The 22683-nt window shown below is 37.7% G+C and overlaps 1 protein-coding gene across 1 annotated transcript; it reads right to left on the reverse strand.

Moving 5' to 3' along the window:
* Nucleotides 1-692: 692 nt before the first annotated feature.
* On the reverse strand, nt 693-21999 carry LOC148839869 (syndecan-1-like). The gene is made up of 5 exons (XM_088909209.1): nt 21747-21999; nt 5972-6044; nt 4185-4858; nt 3702-3804; nt 693-3062 (listed from the first exon to the last, which is right to left on the reverse strand). The coding sequence occupies exons 1-5, from the start codon at nt 21810-21812 to the stop codon at nt 2896-2898; spliced, it is 1083 nt and encodes a 360-aa protein (XP_088765335.1). The 5' UTR covers nt 21813-21999; the 3' UTR covers nt 693-2895.
* Nucleotides 22000-22683: the final 684 nt, after the last annotated feature.

Genomic DNA, 22683 nt, shown 5'->3' on the forward strand with positions numbered 1-22683 from the left:
CAGAGAATTTTGCATGCAATTTAAAAAAAGAAAGAAAGCTTGAGAAATACCTCTCATTAAGCTTTTTATACAGACGGAAAGAACAGTATGGATAATAAACCCAGAGTTGTAACAGAATTTCTACTGCTGCATTCACAGCGGTGACACCAGAGCAAGAAAAAAAAACAAGTTCACCTATACTGTATTCCCCCTCAAAGTGACTGTATACCTGTATCTGTATGAGATTACTCCTTCACTTAAAATCCAATTTAGCAAGATTTAATCTCTAAGAATCATTGTTGGCGTATTAAAGGAGCTATTTGAGCTATCTTGTCTTGTATCTTTGCGCAGAGGGGTGTTTGGTGATGCAGTTGACTTGATCAGTAAGGAAGCCAGAGGGCAATTTTAAAAACTATCAAAAGATTGAACAGGAACAAAGGCACAAAGGCAGTATTAAATAACTACTTCTAATGATTGAAAAGATGGTGGATACCATTGAAAGTTTCTCTTCTTAAACCATAAGCTTTTTTAGACGGGCAGAATGGTTCAATGGTTAAATACTAAGGGATTGTTAGGAGAAAACTGTTGCATTATTTACAGATTCACTGTAGTTCATTTACCTATTATTTGTAAATGTCATATTCAGAAGTACATAAGCAATAACATACAAAATTATATGAAAACATTACAAAGAAAAATGCACTGCCATTTCATTGTGATAATGTTCAGATTTATTGCATGATTGTGAAACTCACAAATAAATAGAAACCTTTATACAATTCCAAGTTTGAGCCAAATATATAAAAAGTTCATTTGTGCCAAATATAAAAATTATCCATTGCACTGCAGAAAAATCAGCTCAGGACTAGTCTTTATGCTCTTCAGTCTTATCAGACTTATCAATTTCTCCACAGTATTCTACTCAATTTTATTTTCAGATATCTAGAAAACTTCAATTTAAGGCATTTTGTATCATACTTGCATAGTCCGACCTTTTATGAGAAGTGAAAGCACAGAGGATAAAAGGAATTTGACACTTTTTACCTGTTATAGCGAATACAGCAGTGAATATAAAAAGGGCTGTGGCACGACATTACAAAAAACAGTGTATCAGTCCATAACAGTAAGAAAAAGAAAAATATACACATTAAAATAAAAAGATAATGCTTTTGTCCACAGCAGTGGATTAGGGGGTATCCATTGTTGGCATTCAAACGGTTGTACAACTATTTACACCATTAATTACATTTTACATTCTTGTGGTACAACAACCATACTCTTCCCATATTGCATCCCATCGTGACTTCCAAAAATGCAATAATCTAAGACTGTTAAGCGCAAAGTTTGCACTTGTGGCAGGTGTGCCACAATAACTTTAAAACCTTTTCACAATCATGTCCTTTAAGAGTTGTATCACCGGGATACTACAGATTTTGATTAGGCAATGGGCACTTTTCACATAATATTATCGACTGTATATTGGATTCAATACTCATTTGTTGTGTTTGTAATGGCAAACAGTATAGTGATCATTCAAAAACAAAAATGGTCAAAAACTTCTTGAATCAAGGCTTTATTGAAATGATCTGGCTCTGTAAACTCATTACCAACTAGTTGCTGTAATTCTTTGAAGTTTAAAAAGCAGCAGCCATAACAAAATGTGATGTTAGCATACCACATTGGTTCAAGAAACCAGTTCAACTTGAAAATACACTTAATCTCCATACTATTATGTTTTACTCCATTTAATATAGTACTGTAGTAATGTAGCCAAAAGAAGAAAGCCTCAAAACAACATCATGTTTATCAATGGCAGTAATCGGATTTTGGTGCAGAGAGAAAAAGCTTTATTTAGGTCCTTTGTGTACAGTTCCCAACAAAGTCTGGAACTTGCTGACAAATACTATTGGGCAATTCAATGCATTGCTGTTCCAATACAGAAACGTGCTTGGAAGAGTATTTATGTATCGCAGTTGAAGGTTCTCCACAATTTAAATCCAGTTTCTAATAATTATCTGTGTTTTCTCTGCCAAATGTCTTTTGTAAAATCTGCACTGCATGTCTCAATTAGAATTTTGCAATGCTTCAGAAACATGGATTCATTTTTCAGCAAGTCTCCATGATAGCTAGAAGGCTAAAATAATAGCCCTATAATAAAGACAGGTGGTCTCCTAAACTAAAACAAAATCTCAAGTCTAAACAAGGATGCTCCGTGTAGAAAAGATATACAGAAACCAGTATTCCAAGACAGAAGCAGCAGCTTCTTTGGACAAACCACTCTTGGAGGAATAGGGAAGTTATTAAACTGAATCATGCAATGCCTGATAGTATGAAAGTCTACCTCATGCACCTGCCTAGATGTGCAAAATGTGCTCTACTGCCGTCATCTGTGGAAAAAGATGAGAATTTTGATCCTTTGCGACAACTGCTGAGCCAGGATATGCATCAATGGGTTTGATGCTGAACCATTCTTCTAAAAAAAATCACCTTTGTGTATGTTGAGGGGAAAAAAGTACCAATCAGAGTTAAAGCCATACGATGAAACAAATGCTAATGTTGTACTGGAAAAAAGCAATCTGTAACCGGTTTTCCAATTCCCTTTTGGCAAGCACAGGAATTGAGTTCAACAGCAACAGAAAAAAAAATCACAGAAGAATCATAAACTAGACTGTTTCTTTAAAAAAAAATTAGAGAAAAATCCATGTTTGTCAGAAGCTCAGTGTGTCTTTAGGCTCGCTTATTTAAATAAGCGCAAGATTCATCCAAATTCTCCTCCAAAACATCAGAAATGACTTGGGCTGCAGGACCAAGTTTTAAGTCTGTGCCCACAAGTCTGTCACTTGATAAAACAGACACAAAGAAGAAATATTTCAGGGACAGAAATTAAGACCTAAGAAGAGTATTGGTCCCAGTAGTTTATGCAAGAAACTCCTCCTGTTTTTGTGGTTTCTGGTAGCCCCCATTAGAATGTTTCTGTTCATCCAGAGCATAGCTTCCTTCATCCTTTTTCTTCATCCTGTACACCATTAAGGCTACAAGCAGTACAGCAAATGCAAGACCAATGATTCCACCAGCGATAACACCTGCAAAAAACAATATGAAACTTAAATATACAAACTTCTAATACTTATACCCATGGCATTACTGTTTTCCTGCCTTTTCTGTAATTTGTTGGAAAATGATTAACATTTTACCCTAAATTACATTTTATTCCCATGTTAATTAAAAACACTTTGTAACCCAAGTTCGATTTAGCTGATTGTGTTAGGCAATATTACAACCTGCATATGCCAAATTGTTTCTCAGCAGCAGTTTGCCCAGCTGGTCCCGTGGCAAGTATTGTATATGAAGAATAACATTTTGTGCATACTATGTCTTATAATACAAGTGCAGTATATTGTATTCTTATCAAGGAGCAATTTGTAATTAACCATTTCTTTTTGTAATGTCTTATTGGGCGAATCTTCTGTTTTAGTCCAACTATCTCCCCAAAGTAAAAATCTACACAATTATGTTTGTTAAATTAAAAACAATTAAAAATGTTGGTACAAAAAAACAATACTAGCTTTTCATTATGTTTGTGGCACAATGATGTAAGAAACCTTTTCATGAATTTCATACTAAGAACATGTCTCCTCTTTTTTTAGATCAAGATTCTAAGATGAAATGGGAAAACAAAGGATCACCAATGACAAACTGCAATAAAACAGATTTATTTTTACCTGCGAGCACCTCTTTGTTTTCTAGGAGTCCTTCACTTGCAGCCTGCTCTGATGTTTCAGAATCTAAAGGACGCTCTTCCGCAAAGTATATGTCAGAATCAACCTTTAAGACAAAGTACAAAGCCATTTTACTTTTTCCATCCCAGACCAACATGAATTTCTATTTATTCGCATCTCTGCGACAAAGGAATTGTGCAGAGGCTTTACAACTGATGATTAAAAATATATTTAATGCATGCAAACGTACAGGAGAATAAAACTGAATTATATTAAAAAGGTGAGGAATACAGGCTAAATAACAAAGGAGCAAGCCAGAGGAGTAAAAAATAAAACTGACAATATGAATATATGGGATTTGCCAATTCAATTAAAAGCTATCTAAATGCTTCAAAGGTTCATTTTATAGGTGCTTCCTTATAATTATTTAAAAAGGGCAAAACAGGTGCATTTGAACCTGAACTTCAGACAAATATTATTCTGTACCTTTTCTATGGGTTTTTCTGGTTTGACTGTGGCCACATTGGAATTTATTGCCTCGTTGACCATTCTGGGATTCGGATGAATTTCATTATTCTCTGGAAGGAGCTCGATGGAGGGCTGTGTGGTGTGAACGGGGATGGTGGAAGACAGGACCGAGTCTTCTCTGAAGGTCACATCTTCGGCCCCAGCAGTGGTAGGCGGCTGTGAAGGCACAGCCACAGTGACGACGGAAGTCCCCTTCACGAAAGGATCAGCACTTTGATCATCACTGGGGAGAGTGGCTGAAGTGCTGTGAGCTGCAGTAGTGGGCTCGAGGTCCTCAGAATGTGGGAAATCCATTTCAGCAGTAGTGCTGCCAAGAGGGGTGTCTGCAGCACTGGGCGCAGAGGTGGCCACATCAACAATAGGAGGGGAGGTGATGTCCTGGGTTGTTGCTTCTGGTTTGGCAGAGGTGGGCTCCTGAACGGGGATCTGTGGCATCACCGTGGTATCAGGAGATGCTGTAGAGACAGGCGTGGTCGTAACTTTGCTTGATGAAACAGGGGCCAATGATGTGGTCATTTGTTCTCCAGCCTCGTGTGATTTCGGGGAATAAGATTCAGTTGTTTTCAAGACTATGGGAGTTGCGGTGACATTCAAACGAAGCTCGTCTCCAGAGGGAGTTGGGGTATCAAACACTGGGAATGGGAAAAAAAACAACTGTAAAGCTAAACAATATTACAAATAGATATTTACATGGCATCTAATTGTGTGTGAAATTACTTATTAAAATCAGATCATGGACAGATGTGCTCTTCCTAGTTTTGAATGATGTTTGTTAAATAAATTGTACCTTTATCTGTCTGACCTACCTGTTTGTCAGGACTGTTTTTCTAATTGTCTCTTCAGGTGTACAAGCTTTTCTAAATACAAATTCACAAGTTTTTAATCTACTGTCATTTACTGATTGTGTTATTTACTACCACATAAAAAGTTTAAACTACATGGTCAGAAATTCTTCAATAGAAGCAGATTATGGTTCCTCTTAGAAAAAACATGAGTGGATGATTAACTTTTTAAATGCTATTCCCTAGGTATTTACATGTCATTTTACACAGCCCTTCTAATTCTACTGCCTACTGTAGCCCAGAGCAATGACTCATCCTCTCCAAAGCTGCAGGAATGGGTCAGTAAGTTTCATATTCCATGAGAACTGACTGCACAATAACAGCTTATTCTTTCCTTAGCAAGCTCTACATAGTGAAAGATGATTGATGGAAGCAGCCTCTTCAGAGGAATGAATGTTGGTGCACATGCTGTTGGTCTACAAATGACAGCAACAGTTCACCTGGGTTATGCCTTAATTCAGACAGCTCTTAGGATTTACAGGAAGTGTAAACTCACTGCAAGCAGCAAGAAGAACAGTCATTCCCATATAATACAGAGGTTTACCTTCTACATTTGGTTGAGGTAGAGGTGAACTAATCTGCTATCAGGGCTATTTGGTAACAGTCTGTGAGGATAAAATTAATAAAATCCTGTCAGGATAATTAAGTCTCAATGGCGCATAAAGAATATCCTACTTATCAGATGTAGTGCACAAAATGTGAAGGATCCAAATAAGAGCATCTTGGATAAGAGTATCCTGGAGCTTTTGCCTCGTCTTGGATTGCTCTGTAAGAGCTGCCATTAAGAACCTCTGGCTCCTATTTACTGCTCTTTGTTTTTTTTAGATACAGTTAGGAAGGAATTTTTTAAGGTCTCCACTAATCGCATCCTCCCCTTTGTCAATGCACACAGACAAAACTTACCAGTGCCATCTCCAGAACCAGAGAAATCTTCATCATCTGATGAGCCATCCAGGTCTTCAGGAGGAATTGAATTCTGGTGAATAATAATTTAACAATGATTGAGACAGGGCTCATATGGTAATCTTACAACACTTTCATCTTTAGTGACATGGGTGCATATCTTGTAATAAATGAAACATTTCCTCTAAAATACACACCATCATTTGCAAAATATCTCTTACCACAAACATTTTGACAATGTCCACAACCTGTACTGGTGCAAGCTGTCAGTCTAGGAACACAGTTTTGGGGGTAACCAAACTATTAATAAATCACACCCCAGCTACATTTAAGGCAACTATACCTCAGGATGGCTTCAAGAATATTGTTGAAGTTTGGGAAAACGCAGACTTCTGTGTTTTGTAAAAACTATTTTACACCCCCCCCTTTAATAAAGTGCCTTTAAATCACTCATGGCCAATCCTGAGTGTTAAATTGATGTCATTAAAGAACAACAGTTTACAAATTCTGTATGTTTATTACAGAATTTAATCAAAAACATACATAGAGTGGCACTTTTCTTGTCTGTATAGAGGTGTATACAGTACATTGTGTGCATTAGGGGTATAAAAGTGAAAGCAATATGGGTTTCACAACTCTGAACATTCTCATCGCCACTCAGTTCAATTATAGCTTTGTGTAAATCTGCCAAACTAGAACTAAACAGAACACATTAATGCACGGTGCAAGGAATGCTTTTGTGCAGAAGACCTAAACAGAAAGGAGACTGGATTTTCAACCCCACATATATGTGAGAAACGTCTTTCATAAAGAACACTAGAGTACACATTTCAGTTTCACTGTAGTGTTTTGTTAAAATCCCCAATGCACTATTACAGCTGAGGGTGTTTACATTCAGGTACCTTATCTTCAAGATATTGGTCTCATATGGCATTCGCCTATAACTAATCTTTGGCCAAAAACTGAGCCCAAGAGAAAACTTGAAGAGATGCGAGATGGCAGGCATGGTCTGTGCAACAGTTCCCATGAGCTGCATGACTGCCTAAGCAAATTGCAATGCTTTTGAAATATTATGAAAACAAATCACTTTTGAGAGAGCGGTCTCCTTGTTTTAGTCTTCCCAGAACCAACCTTTTATGTCACTGACTTTTGTCTTTTAACTTAATGATAATTTTTTGGAAGGAAAGTCTTTGTGCTTGTGATAATAAAACAGGAAATAAAACATATTCATAATGATAATGATAATTTACAGCCTTCGGTATCGTTCTTGGAGCCCGTCTGTTTCAGCAGCAGGTGAACAAAAACAATCTGAGACTGGTGGTCTGATTGCTATAGTGGGGGGGAAGCCAAGCATTCTCTTTGAATCGTGTGTTAAATCTGACTGCTGTCCGAAGAGCAAGGCCTGGGTTCTCTCCATTTCTCCACTCACAAGCTCAAGGGGTTGGAGCCAGGAGCTGGAGCTGTATTTAAGGCACAAGGCGCTCTGTTATTTCCCTTGTTGCAGAGCCCTGAGACATGTGACTCAAGTGGAGGAGGCCAGACTCTTGGGATGAATGGTTTCTGAATGCCTCTCAGGCTAGCTCTCTGGACTGGAAGCCCCAAAAATCCTAGTAATCTATATTCCTCTTGGTACCTTTAACTATTTTGTAGTAGTTCGTGTACAAAGAAGGATCTCCTTAGAGTCATCCTTTTAAATGTTTGCGATTTTCTCAGCTCTGTCATACACAATGTACAAAAGAGTGACGTATTCAACAAAATGGATAAAAAAGGAGACTTGGCACCTGTCAAAAAGTTGGATGAAAGACATATACTTGCACTCATTTATAAATATTGTTATGGCTTACATAATGTCCCAGTTTTTCTGCAAAGAAAATCTTTGTATTCATAAACATGGTTTTTAAAGATAAGCCAAAAACACATTTTCTTTAAGAACATAAGAGCGGGTAAAAATAAGAAAAATCCATTTGGTCCATCCAGCCTGTTTGGCTCTCATTTCTTAAAAGAAGCCAGGGTATCGGCTTCAAAACAGGAGTGGATCGCTTTCTCCAGACTCAGGCAAATCTTTCCATGGATGTGCATTTAAAAGCAGGAACAGGGGGCACTTCTTCAAGGATACGTTCTCACTTGTGGCCTCTAATTCTTCATTCGCTACATTCTTAAGAAGTCTGCTGGGTTGACTTTCAGTTCCGTTAAGGGTTTTGAAGACTTGAATCAGGTCCTCAGAAGGTCTTTTCTGTTCAGGTTCAGTTTTTTTCAGCTTGTTAGCCTAGGCTATTCCTTTAAGCCCAGGAATGATTCCAGAGAAGCAATAACTTTATGGCTTTGATATCTCCGTGTAAATACACTGTACTCTATGAATGCCATCTGCCAGGTGTTTGCCTGTCTTGAATTCTGTCTACTTTTCCCCCCCCAATTTCCTTTGCTACATCTACAGTGGCCACAATCGTCTATAGTTCACTAACTATACAAGAATCTAGATATTTGAAATCAATTAAGAAATACAGTAATACTAATACAGATCCCCCTTACTGAATATTCACCTCTTACCCATACTCAGTTTTCTATCCTTTAGCCAGTTCTCAATCCAGGAACGCATTTCCTTGAATGTCTATTGCATGCAATTCTGGCAAATAATTATTTATGAGGTGCATAAACACAACTTTGCTTTAAATCCAATTACACCACAATGCATGCTGTTTATCCATTAATGTTTCTGCTTTCTCAAAGATTTCAAAAAGTTTAGTTAAGATCTACCTTTCTAAAACTATGTTGACCAACTTCTCGGATCTTAATCTCATGCAGATGCTCCTCTAGTTCAGTTTCCATAAACATGCATGTAATAGAAGATGTTTTGGTCTATAATTAGTTGGTTGAGATTTGTCACACTGTTTATGGATGAAAACTACGTTCATTCTCCAGTAAGTGGGTATTACCCCCATCTTGAGAGACTGTTGAAGTGGTTTGGTAACGGTTTATAAGTGTTTATTTAAGCTGAATACCATCTGGCCCAGACGATATACCATTAGGCTCTGAAAATGTGCTTAAGTGCTTCTCATACCTGTAACATTTATTTCCTCCTTGGTAAATACCAGAGTGAAATAATTTAATACATCTGCCATTTCCCTTTAATTGTCTAAACCTTATGCCTTTCTAAACACTGTTCGCTTATTTGATTAAATCAGAACATACATTCCACCTATCTGACTGCATACAAAATGGCTCAGAGACATTTCTCACAAGACAGTTAAATCTGGAGGTCCTATCCCCACGCCAATTTGTCCACCACAACAAGAAGCTCAGAATTAGTCTGAGTTTGAACTTCTCCTTTATCATTTCACATCCTAATTTAAAAGGTATAAGTCTGTCTGAATTGGAAATCCTCAAACTACCATACAAGTCTTCCAAAAATGGCTTCTCTCATCCTCGAGATCACCTGCTGTTGCACATGCACAGCAGAGGCCAGACTGAAGCCTAGAGGAAGCAGATAATTATGGTCTTGCTTACTTCAAAAAACACTCATCCAATAAAAAAACATTTTCAGCATCAGGTGACAGGGGAAGGGGCAGAGCATGAAGCCTGTATGAAGCCTGTGGATAGAAGGGAGCCTGGAGGCTTAAAAAAAAGTGACCTTAAAACAAAATCTTAAAAACAGTGACCTCTCCACCTCTCCCGGTGGTGACTGAATAACATCCACAAGCAGTGCACTATCCTATCGGTGAGGAGCTGACCTTGCCATTGAGTAACATTCACATTTTCACTCTTAATAGGTTTTATACATTTTCACACATCTTTCACATTTTCTTAACTTTAAATTGCAAAGAGAAGTAGAACCTCCCCTTAAATGACCGCTGGTGTAGATACTCCTAAACACCCCCAGCTACAGTTTTACAACAGACTGTCTGGAGAAATGCAGTTAGCAGTTTTTCTCAGTGTCTTAAGTGTTCTCAGTGTTGGAGATGTAGGCTGCCTGGCTGGTTTTGCAGTGTTTTGCAAAACCTATCAAGGCACATAAGTGCATGCCCCTCTTGGCACAATTCTAAAAGGAGACCAGCTCCCCCCAAGACCCTGTATTGGATGAAGTGGTTAAATGTATGGATAGACTATTAAATGCTGAGGCTCCTTAGCCTTTGTCTGCCACTGATCTAGAATACTCAACTCAACAGCAGCAGCTTTATCCTTGCTGGCAACAATCAACAGCCTTCTTTATTATCCTGGTGTATTACCTTTCAAGATGTTTCAGGTTTAACAGCCAAACATAAAACGGAACAGCAGAAAGGTTTAGGGTTACTGCTGAAAGGCTGCTACAGCGTTCAACCTTAGACAAGTCCTTGGCGATTTGGGAACTGATATTAAATTTAAATTAATGCATGCAAGACCAAGAGGATCTCTCTCTCGTGTAAAAAAAACATTCTGGCCTATTTAGTGCAAAGGTCATTGGGATTATGTTCTGAAAGGTATTCAGGCTGAGACTATGGGCTGGTGCTGCAGCTCTTAACCAGCCTTGTGCGGTTACATGTAGGTGTATCTCTATGCAATGTGATCTCTTTAGTTGTATCAGCTTTACCTAGGAGTCAAGGATAAAGGAATATCTTTTAAAAAAATTCCAGAGAGAAATGTGCTTTTCTTCCAAGTCCTTTAAATCAATCTGAAACAGAATAAACAAGGACCAAAGGATATACAGCAAGAAAAGGTAGTATCGGAAGAACTTTAACTGAGAAAGCTAAACCTGAAAGCTGAGCAATACATTTTTTTTGTTTTTTTACTTAGCTTTATCAGATGTCATGCTGAGACCTGAATATTAGCTGTGATGTGGTAATACCTTCCAAAACTCAGTGACATTATGCAACTAAGTCCCACCTCATCCTCAGGGGAGGGCTGTGAACTGATCAAAGATTCCATTGCACAAAGCGATTGATGGGGAACGAATAAGGGACAGGTACTGGCAAGTTGGCCATTAGTATGGGACTTAGGAAAATGGAAGCATAATTAGTAAAGCTTTAGAGAAAGACCATAGTATAGTTATTTGCTCATTTAAAATATGCTGAAAGATTAACATGTTCTACAGCAGAAAATTGGCAAGAATCTACAAGGTAAATGCAAAAGAGAGTCCATACCCACTGCCATAAAAACCATGAAGTTGATCAGCACAACAACAAACAATTTAAATACTCTATTGTGCTCAGACTATTCTTGAGAATTCCTTCTAATGTATCATACAGAGGTGTGCTGCCTCTATATGCAATGTGCTCTGCCACTAAAGGTTTTAATGTTGTAATTAAGCCGAACAAAGACTGAAATGATCCGTCATAAAAAATGTAGTTCTGGATAAATATAAATCAGTCTCTGTGTTCAGATGGCCTGGGTAAATCATTTATTGACTTATTTGCCTGCTATCAAGTGAAGTCCTTATTGCTAAGAAGCAGAGAAAGAATTCTTCCCAATTATATACACTGTACTACAGTACTGTATTCATCTATTGGAAAATAGCTTTTAATGAATAAGAGGCCCATTTCCAAGGCTGCATATATAACTCATGGAAACGATGCCAGTTCTGGCCCTGACCAAACCAGGTAGAGCTCACTGCTTTATAAAGCTCCCGTTGGAGCCTTGCAATAAAATGATAGCTGCAATAGAAGTCATTGGCTAATGAACAAAAGAAAGGACTGAGAAGGGGACTCAGTTTCTTTTAAACCTCAGGTTCCCTTCCATGAAACTGGCTTCATTACACAAAACCAAAGTTATTTGCTCTCTCCAGGTCCCTCCCTTCTCCTTCAGTAAAGCCACAGCCTTGTACATTTTACCAAACAAAATACACTGCGTGCAGCCGGCTGCAAAAAATTGACCAGGTTCCTTTTGCCCGGCAAGGGTGGATTAAACTTTGTGAAATCAACAGCAGAAAATGTTCGTGGAAATTTATCAAATGCTTCTGGAAATGTTAAACCATAAAGCAATTTATATCCTGATCAGTGAACAAGCGTCAGCTATCTGATGACTCATTCTTCACGCCACCTTTGCGGTAAAGAAATCTGAAGCTTTTCTGGCACACAAAACTATACAGCATGTCCCACCCTGTCTTTTTTTTTTTTACAATAGAACTACAGTGCTTTTAAAGGCCCCAGGATAATCACCGAGGCTAATAATTTAGGCTGTGAAACAGGTGCAATGCAATCTTGTCAAAGAGATAACTGCAATACTTAATATTCTTTTTTAAAAACTATATTCTGCTCATCAAGCAATGAAAGAAAAATTTCTCTGTAGCTTACTGCAATATTTGAAGGCGTGGAAGAACCAATTGCTTTCGGTCTGGCTGAAATCTCCACTGCAAGTGCCAGGTATGCACCTTACATGTCTCTGTACATAAAGACTCACATTGAAAAAGACTTCATCACTTAAAGACAAGAAATAACTTCAATGGTTATCTCAGCCTGTGACATAATTGCAAGAGACAAATATTGCTACACTGAATCATCATTATAATCATTATCTGTTTTACAAAATTAATCCCTTTCCTCACAGCTTTATTTGAGATGAGCCAGATATGCTGTGTCTGCGGCCCTGCCTTTCCTAGTACTCTCAACACAGAGCATCCTGGCAAGGATTCATGAATGTATAGGAAACACGTTGCTGATATAAATGGGAGCACTGAAGGACTCCATCAATGGCACCCATGGAATGTGCAGTTATCAAGATGGGAATTATACTATATTGGTCTTGATGACAGCCCTTGTCATCACCCAAGTGGATCAGCTAGCTGGGGTTTAAGGTATGCAGAGGTCTTAGTCAGAGATGAGATTCCGGCAAACAAAAGACTCACACCGCAGGAGGGGATTGGGGAAAAAGACATCGGAACACACATCGTGCCAGAGGAGCAAAATCCTTGCAGAAATAAAATGAAAGAGTGGAAGAAACTTTTAGAGACTGTAAAGAATTCTGAAATACTTTAGCTCATATCGGCTCCAGTAAAACTATAAACTGTGCTGCTGATGAAATGCATTTGTTTCAACCTGCGAAACCCTGGGCATCACCCTAGAATTGGTAGAATGGAACAATGCTACCTCAAACAGCTGGGACTCGGAGCACTGTGCAGCTTTCTGAAATTGCAGGAGGAATGTCAAGCTTACAAGAAAGGCCTACGTAAACATACAAAACAGGAAGGTATTCTACATATATACTCATTTTCTACATTTATCTTTAGAGTATATAATGACCAAAAATATTGGTTTGATTTCTAAAAATATTTTTCCAAAGACATTACCACCATTGAATACCTTAAATAATTAAGGTTAAAATTTGATTTCACTGTAAATTATTAGACTGTAACCACATATGCAATCATTTTAAACAGTGTTTATTAAAAAAAGTTCAAAGACCAATTTTTTCTCTCTCCCAAGGCTAATACCTCAGAACACCAATACAGAGGTGTCGCCAACAATGTGAAAATCATTTTAGTTTAAGCTTCTTTCACAATTGCTTGGTCCAGACCTTTTTAAAAATATTTCTGTCAAAGTTACTGCCACTTGCATTGACAGCTCTTCTGTCAAAACTGTGGGCCCAACCTGTGAAGCTGTTGGAATCTCAAGCAAAGTTCCCTCGAGAAGATACAACTCAAAGACATGAAACATAAAACAGAAATGCTTTCTGATGTCCTACCAGGATGTTACAGACAAAGCATTCTCCAACTACACTACAGTCAGGGCTGGAAAGTATAATTTACTGTCACAAGAAGCTTTCTTCTTGTGGCATTCCATTAAAAAGGTAAAAGCAGGGTCACAGTCTGTTCATTCATATTGGTGGGCCTGAGCTTACTGATGTGACAGCTGATGTGACACACAACAGAGTGAGTAAGCCACCACATGAAAGATAAACGTCTCTCACAATGTCAGGTCGGTCTTAGTTTTTAACCTTCCACATACAGACCGGTCTCATCTGTGTTCCAGGATGTTTACATCTTTGTTAGCAGTGCCTGTTGTAATAAGACTGACCATCGTGTTCTCAGCAGTATTTTAAATTCATGGAGAACTGTATTTAAGAGATTACTAACCTGTTTTATTGGATGCAGATGGCTTTGCTGCTGCCATATGGAGAGAGATCATGGAAAAGCATAGAAAACGTTGCCCGGGAAATCCTGTCTACCACGTGTTGAACACTACTATTTCACCCATGATTTTTTAATCAGAGTAAACATTTATGTAAAAGAGAATGATAAAGTCAAACCATCTTTTACTGTGTCCATCACTCTCAGAATCACCTTACTGTTGGAAATGGAAATTGCATCTAAATATTAGGATTAAGATTCTGCAGATAAAGATTTCTGTTTTTTAACAAAAGTAGTGGTAACAGTAAAAGTGTTGAAATTCACTAGGTCTATCTTTAATAATGTACAGTAATTTAGTTTTCATGTTTGCATACATGTTTACACACGTCTTGGATATAAAAATGGAAACACCTGGGTAAATAGGGACACCAAAAATATTCACATACTGTAGGTGTAGCTCATTTGTTAAGCAAATAACATACCAGCATACACGAGGTTGTATATAAAAATGTCTGGTCGTCTATAATTATGGCGAGCATGGCTCCAACAGGAGACCTCAGTGACTCTGAAAGAGTGGTAATTTTTGGGGTATTTGGCAGGAGTGACCAAGACAGCCCAAGTTGCAGATGTTTCACGAGCAGCAGTGTCTAAAGTGATGTCAGCATAGAACTCAGAGGGAAAGGCCTTAGCAGAAAAGGGCAACAACTGGCAGAAGCACATACTTCACACACGATATTCATGCACAAGTTAATATAGGTGAACAATGCAGCTCAATGAACTGCAAATGTCAATCCAGGACATGAGTAGTCAGTTTAATCAAAAACAGAGTGAGTGAGATTCCACAGTCAGTCTGCAGTATAGAAGCCACTCATCACACCTGGCAATACACGTGCAATCGAGCAGTGCAAAGAGCACACACAATTGATTAATGAGCACTGGAAAAATGAGATATCGATGAATCATTCTTTGTCATGTGTCTGTGGACACTAACTTATATAACTACAGCCCTAAGGTGTTCTGGTGCTTCCATAATGTTGTGGGGTGCATTTCCCTGGTGTAGTTTGGATGTACACATAGTACACTCATAGGGTGAAGGCCAGGTCAATGTCAATCACTATTTTATGTTATTGCAATAGTCATATTTATCATACTGCATGCTAAAGTATTTTTCCTACAGAGGGATCCATGTGACATTGCCTTCTCAGCTGAGCAGCAGACATATTGTGGACTGACATCAGGAAATGGCCTGAACCACTTTCCACTACCCTACCATCCACCTGGCGTGCATTGATCGACTTTCACATGGAAGAATGGAGCCACGTCCTTCCTGCAGAAGTCCAGATGCTGGTAGACTACGCCATGATGCAAACTGGCAATACAAGATGGCCCAATAGTCTATTAAATGACTTTACATTTCTGTTTCCATTTTTGGTTTACTTCCTGCATATTTCCATTCCAAGAGGGGAAACAGGCACTACTAGAAGAACTCAGACATCATAAAACATACGAGACAGAATTTTGAAAAAAAAGTAATGGTGAACCCTGTTTGTTTTCCATCAAGAGAACAAGTGGGTGTGCGCAATTATGACTGTGAGTGAGCACAGTTCAAATCATCAAGAGGAGCCTTTGAAACCACCACTTCCAGTCTTCACAGATGTTTCTGGTCTGTTACTGAAGAACTGAAGAGGGATTAACTCATACAAAAAAGGCCCGTTTAAAGGTCAGGCAGAACCAAGAGTTGATGGAAACGTAATTGCCAGCTTAACTACCCCTAGGACACAAGGTTCACACAAACCCTAACTGGTACAGACTGCATGAGTCCCATCTGGTGTGGGAATCTAGTATCAAGATGGAACTGTCTAGACCTCCGCATCCAAGCATTCTGCACTGCCTATCCTGCACAAAACTGACTCGTTAAAAAACAGATCTTGAAAATCCTTCCCAACCCTGGAAAATTAATCTACACAAGTGAAAAAAGAACCCATGAACCAAAGATATTCTGTGGAGGAAAGGATCATAGACAGAAAAGGAGATTATCCGCATCTAAAGAAGATAAGAACCAGTACAGCAAAATATTGACAAAGCCATTGTGGTAGGAAAACGCCATAATCTTTAACATATAAGATGAAATAGATTAAATTGATTACAGACAGGAAACAGACTGAAGAGTACATAGAAGCCTCACAATGAAAGACCTTTTTATGTAAATATGCCTACAGACAGTGACAAAGTATGACAACACTGATAACCCCAATGTTACAAAAAACTATGAATAATATCTAGTAGTGAATGAATACCATATTAAGAGGGAGATCTGAATGTAACCTCTTAATGATACAGTAAAAAGCATTTTAGGTTTTGAATACCATTTTGATCTGGACTTTCATTGAAAACATATACAATTTAATTTATGGAGCAGAAGAGGCAAGATTTACATTCACCGTGACCGATTGTTGGACGAAAATCAATTAAATCAACTTGTGGGGAATCTTCACAAATGTACATAAAAATAGTAAGTAAACAATTACACAAGTATTGACTTGCAACTTGACAAGAAAACCACCCAAATGTTTTAATCCAGCAAATATACTTCAGAATTCTGGAAAATAGATCATCTGGTGGGAGGCGTCCTTATATGACCCCATTAATCCAAATCTAATTCAGGCAAGAACAGAGCATTAGTCTGTTAAAATGCTATGGTATCAAAGTGGAGAGTCCACAGAGACATGGAAGGGTAATAAGTTATCTGGTGCCTGATAAGAAATGCTGAGATTAAAGATTCATCTACAACAATTATGGCCCTGAGTCTGCTCATGAACATAGCGTGTCTGGATTATACCTAATTAAAACTGATTAAATACAAGACTCCAAGCAGTCATCTTTGTGAAGACATTTCTTTCAGACTTTAACAAATTAAACTTAGAAATATTCTATTGTCCAGGACAGGGCTATTGAAAGACAGATAGGAAATCACATTTTCACATTTAGAATAGAATTCATAAAGAGCTCTCTCCTCAAAAGGCCCACGGCTTCATTCATTTGTAAATCTTGAAAGAACGCAAAAACTTCAACAGTCTGGTCATATGCTTTCACCTATCTTCCAAAACTGTTTGATTACCAACCTCTCCAATTTTTTTTTTCTGTTTGTTACGTCTTAATTTATCCCGTGGTCAAAAAAAACACAAAATGAAAAAAAATGCAAACTGTAACGAACTCCATTCCACCAGCTCAAATGTTCATTTTCACCCTGAATAACAGCCTGGATATTTAGGTTGGAGTTTAAACATTTGGTGATTATTTGTATGAAACTGATTAGCAGAAACTGTCTGACTAACTCACAGCAGTAACTTCAGCATTTACTTGTTCCTTATTTATTAAACAGTGGAGAAATGGGAAGTCTATTATGTGAATACTGTACATAATGTCACTGAACAACATGGACATGTACAGCAGGTCATAGTTTAAAGGTTTTAACTGAAAGTCCTATCATGGATAACCCACCTCATATTATGTCTCAGAGTTGTAGAATTCTTACACAAAGCAGCAACATCCAGACAGGAAACCAAAGGGTCTAAACACTCACTGCATGCTCACTTCCTAAATACATATGTACTAATGTGTCATCCACAGGATAATGGTCACAAAGAGACTGTGATTTATGGAGGGGGAACCAAACTTCTCAATGCATCACTAACTCAGAAAGTTCTTTCATGCAGTCATTACCATCTGATTGATGATCGATGCTCCTGTCTCCACCATTAACAGACTGGAAAATAATCGAAGACCCAATAACATTTTTCCAAAGAACACCCTTTCAATAAGAAAAAAATCTTCACTAACAGTAAACCTAAATAAACATTTCATAGTTGTAATCCCTTTATAACCTTTGTACAGTAAAGCTTTGACACATTGTAAGTGTGTAATTTCAGGACAGGTACAGTATCTTATCAGTGACTCACTGTGTGTGAATTAAGCATTAGTGAGTTAAAGGATGCATTTGCAATGGTATTAAAATAGTTCCTTTAGCCCATTAATGCGATGGATGGATGAGATCCTTGGATCAATTAACTACTATCTACCAAAAAGTGTAGATGGGCCATATGGCTTCCCCTCATTTGTACCTTTTCTTATAATCAGAAAAAAATGCAGCAGGTTCTCAGCTTTTAGCAGAGCAAGTTTACTTAATTTTATCCGCAAACTTAATCTGCAGGCTAAACGGTTTAATAAAAAGTAAGGTTTCTATCTATGCAACTGCCATGAGGTACTTACATAATTATACATTTTTTGGGCTATACTGGAAATATATCATTAAACTAAATTTAAGAGCAACTTCCTCACACTGATTAATAATGGACACGTCCTAGAAAAACACAAGGGTGCAGCACACTGCTCTCTTACCAGTGAATAGTTGTATACTTTCTAAATGACACTAGAAGGCGGCTCCACAACTGGAGCATTGCGTTTCTTTTTTCTCTTTTCAGAAGTGAATAAACCTTTACTTGTTCCTTTACTTTCTAAATATCAACTGAATAGTCTATCAAATAGCCTATCAATACAGTCTAACAGAAAGAGACATCCATTCCTGTTGATATAGTATTAAAATTTCAATTAATGTTAAGGTACCTGTAAAACCTTGTCATTTCACATACTAATTCAGTGTCTTATAAGGACAGTACTTTATGTGAAACATGTCAAAAGTGAGGGGGTGTTTAGAATTTAAGACTCTTAAGTTCTGAACACTCCTTCTCTTTCAGATTCTGCATCAATGGAGAACAACAAGTCCAGAGTGACCTATACTAGCATGGTAATTCAGAAAGACTCCCTGAATCACGGCCTTAGGCCTAGTATTTCCCAGTGTTTGACAGGGAGACGGGGACATACTGTGTCAATCAGATGTTAACAACTCCTTGAAAGAGCTTTCCGAGTTATTTTGAACCTAACACCACAGCATCAAAAGGCAGATCGTATAACCTACTGCACACTACATTAAGGTGGAAATCGCCACTCTCCAAGATTATTGCTACCAAGTGAATTTCAGCATCAGCATAATTACGAGTTCTACTCAAAGGTGTAAATGGTTGTCAGTCATTGTACATTACAGAGCATGAGAATTATTCTAATTTAATTGAGGTCTATTAATATTTTATTACCACAAGAAACACCAATGCAGTGACATTAAAATTAACCAATACAGAATATCAATTCTCAAAGTTATGATGCACCTTAGATTTAAGACAAAACATTACTTAATACAGTTTGTGCTTAACCTTTATTTTGCCACTTTCTTGAAAAAAGACCACCTTTGTTGCAAAGAATATCAATGGCATGCCTAAACCAGTCAGAAATTACATCATATAAAAGGTTAAACACCAGGCACTGAAAGGTATCTGTCACATTAAAACAAAAAAGAATGTCTTCAGTCAACAGTAAAAACACCCTGGCTCACAGCCTGCCTAGAATTGCTGAAGTGCCATTTAAATGGAGACCACTTTCTTGAAGAGCAGACATGGTAATCATTCGTATCCAGTCACAACAAATTTACAACCTCTCAGGAAAGAAAAACAAAGTCTCAGGAAATGTATTGCAATTACACAGGGGATGCAAAGCAGTAAATTTCCATTTTATTTTCAATATTTTCTTGTAGGGTTTCAGGGCAGTTTACCTCTACCATCTTTTAGGACAATATCTCCTAAACACTTCTACAATTAGTTATTTTAAAATCTCTAAGGAGTGTGTTTAAGTGACCTACTCTCAATTTCAGATTTAGAAATATATGACATTTCAGAGTCTGCAAACCAAATGTTTTTTAATAAAGCAAACTAAAAATCCCTATACCTCCCACACACACCAATCCAAACACAATACAGTACAAATTAAATAATAAAAATAAACACTTTTCACAAAACTCATAATGAGTCAAAGCAGTTCTCATAATTGCAAGCGCTGGGCACATTATAATAGGAGACTCAAGCGAATGTACAGATTACATAATTAAAGAACAATGACTGTGCATGATTCATCACTGACATTTACTGAAATTACATTAAACAGAAGCCTTAAGGCTTCTTGCAGGAAGATATGTGGTTACATCAAACCAAGATGGGAAAGGGGAGGTTTCAATGGAAATTAGATTTCACAGGAAAAGTCCACATTTTTTTTCTTCTGAAAAAAAATCTTCTGAAGCAATAAGTTTCTACTAATCAAAGCAGTAGCTAATCAGAGACTGGCAAGACCTTCAGAATAAAAGGCTGCACTGTCTATGGACAGCGGGTCTGGATTTATTTTAATATCTAATTTGCTAACTATTTTGCATAACGGACATGCATATTTTTCAATAGTCAAATTTAACTTTCAACTAACTGACCTAATAGATTCTTTTACAGGGGGAAAAAAAAGTGTTCCTTTTTATGTTCCTGCCATCTGAAATGAACAGAGGGATCTTAATTTAAATGCAATGAACAGATCAATTCTGACAGCCGGCCAATGTTAGGAAATTAGATGTATTGCGCTCTCGCTTCTGTTGCTGGAGTTTAATATACATTTTACTCCAAACTCTTAGATTAAAGGGTAATAAACCCACACTGCAATAAACAAAACATTTAATAGCACAATATTACGATTGTGCAGAAAGTCTAAATTCTTGTAAGTATCTTGGAAGTAAATCACAGAAGAATCAGTTTTGTAAAGTCTGACTAAACCGTGTTATTGCTACACAAGGTTAAAGCCACTATATTGCATTGTCGATTATACAGATGGGTTCGGTCTGTAAAGATTTAACCTCCTCTAACCTGTTCAATTCAAAGACTTATCATCCACTGTGGAGATTTGTTTTATGGCAAAGTCCAACATAACAATACAACAAAAACCGATAAACATCACAATACAGAACAATTTGTAAAGCGCACTACAGCGGTGCAGTTTCAAAGCGCCCGAAACTCCGACGTGGAATCTCGCATTCTGCTGTTCTGAAATTGAATGACAGACTGCGTGCGTGTACACCAGGCTTTGAGGAGAAGATGTCATTTTTTAGATGGAATCCTAAACTGTAGTCTTTTCAGTTCATTCCTAAACGCATTTAACCTATCGTGGGAGTTAAAAGCCCTATTTACAAGCCAGTACAAACCATGCAAGCAGTGAATGTTAAATTAACAGTTGATCAATTCTCATACACAGGATTCGTTTAAGTTTCCCAATACTGAGTTGAAAAATGTTTGTGAGAGAGTAATGTGGGGAAAACTAAGAAAAGCAATTATGAGTTTTATTTCCATCACACAGAAACGGAAAAGTAAAAAAAAAATAAATCGAAAAAATAAAGAAGCTGGTCCTACTACTATTAACACCGTTAACAACAGAAGTGGAGGGATTTTATATACAACATGTTGCAGAAAAAAAGTGTCGTGTTTTCGAAAGTTGTGTGCACTCCCTTTGTTAGTTGTTACTGTACGTCTCTGCTTGGCCTTCTGTGACAGTCAACTGATAACTTTGTTCCGTTTCCATTCAAAGGAATTGTATATACCTAACAAAAGAGACCATCACCTGACGAGCTCCGAGACAGATATATTAAACCCGTTTGTCTTTCATCTTTCCCCCCACTGCAGGCTTGTTTCTCCAGTTTATCGACCACCAAAACACAATGAGACTGAAGAAACAACAACCGCAAACCAAACGCACCCTTTTCTCCTGCTTAGTTTTCAAACACAGAAAGTCTTTAACAATTTAGAAAGAGTTGGTTAAACTCACCGATAACGCAACAGGAATCCATAATCCCAAACACAATAGCAGCACTGCAGTGTTATGCATCCTCATTCTGTGTTGTTTCTAGTTTTCTTTTAATGTCGGGAAACTCTGTTCTGAATATAAAAAAAAAGTAAGCAACCGGGTAACAATTCTGTCCTTCACTCCCAGTAGCGTTGTCACGCTTGTGGTGAATTAAGAATAGAGAGTGAGAGCGAAGATTATAATAACTTCCTCGGGAGGACTCCGCCCTCCATCTGATGCCCTGCGCTCTGTCTAGTCAAGGTGAGCTCGCAAGAACCGCCCTCAGTCCAAATTTGGACACATCCGTTCCTTAGAAGAGGGTAGTACTACCGGACAAAAATCTGACATGCGTGATTTTTGTGTTATCGGAAGAAACTAACACGTAAACGAGCGACATTTCATAACATTAAAAATATGGAATAAAACGAAGGAGACGTAGAAGGGGACAGCGCTGATGTGGAATCAATATAAAACGGATTGTTTATGGCAATAATTTAGATATTGTATTTGAAAGCACAATTTTAAATAATTTAAGGAGAAAAAACACTTTATGACTATGTTTAATGAAGGCTATTTGCCAAGGAGAATAGACAACAAGGCTTATGCCGAACAAACACAAGTTCTGTACTTAAGAACTTAACTTTGAAGTGTTAAAGGTACTCGAAGCCCATATGATAAACATACCTCCATGGCCTGAAGGTATTCTAGTTACTGTACTTCAGGAAACAATAAACCATTAACACAACACTTTCAAGACTTTCAAGACAGGGGTCCTACCATCTGACTAGAAATTGACTAATACAGTGCCCATCCATAAACAAGTAACAAAACGGAACCAACTAATTCTAGACCAATACATCTTATTTCTGTTACATACTAGGTTAAGGAAACAATAATTAGAACTAAACTATATCTATAG

The sequence above is a fragment of the Atractosteus spatula genome, chromosome 2, assembly GCF_055471065.1.
Source record: "Atractosteus spatula isolate fAtrSpa1 chromosome 2, fAtrSpa1.hap1, whole genome shotgun sequence".
Lineage (NCBI taxonomy): Eukaryota > Metazoa > Chordata > Actinopteri > Semionotiformes > Lepisosteidae > Atractosteus > Atractosteus spatula.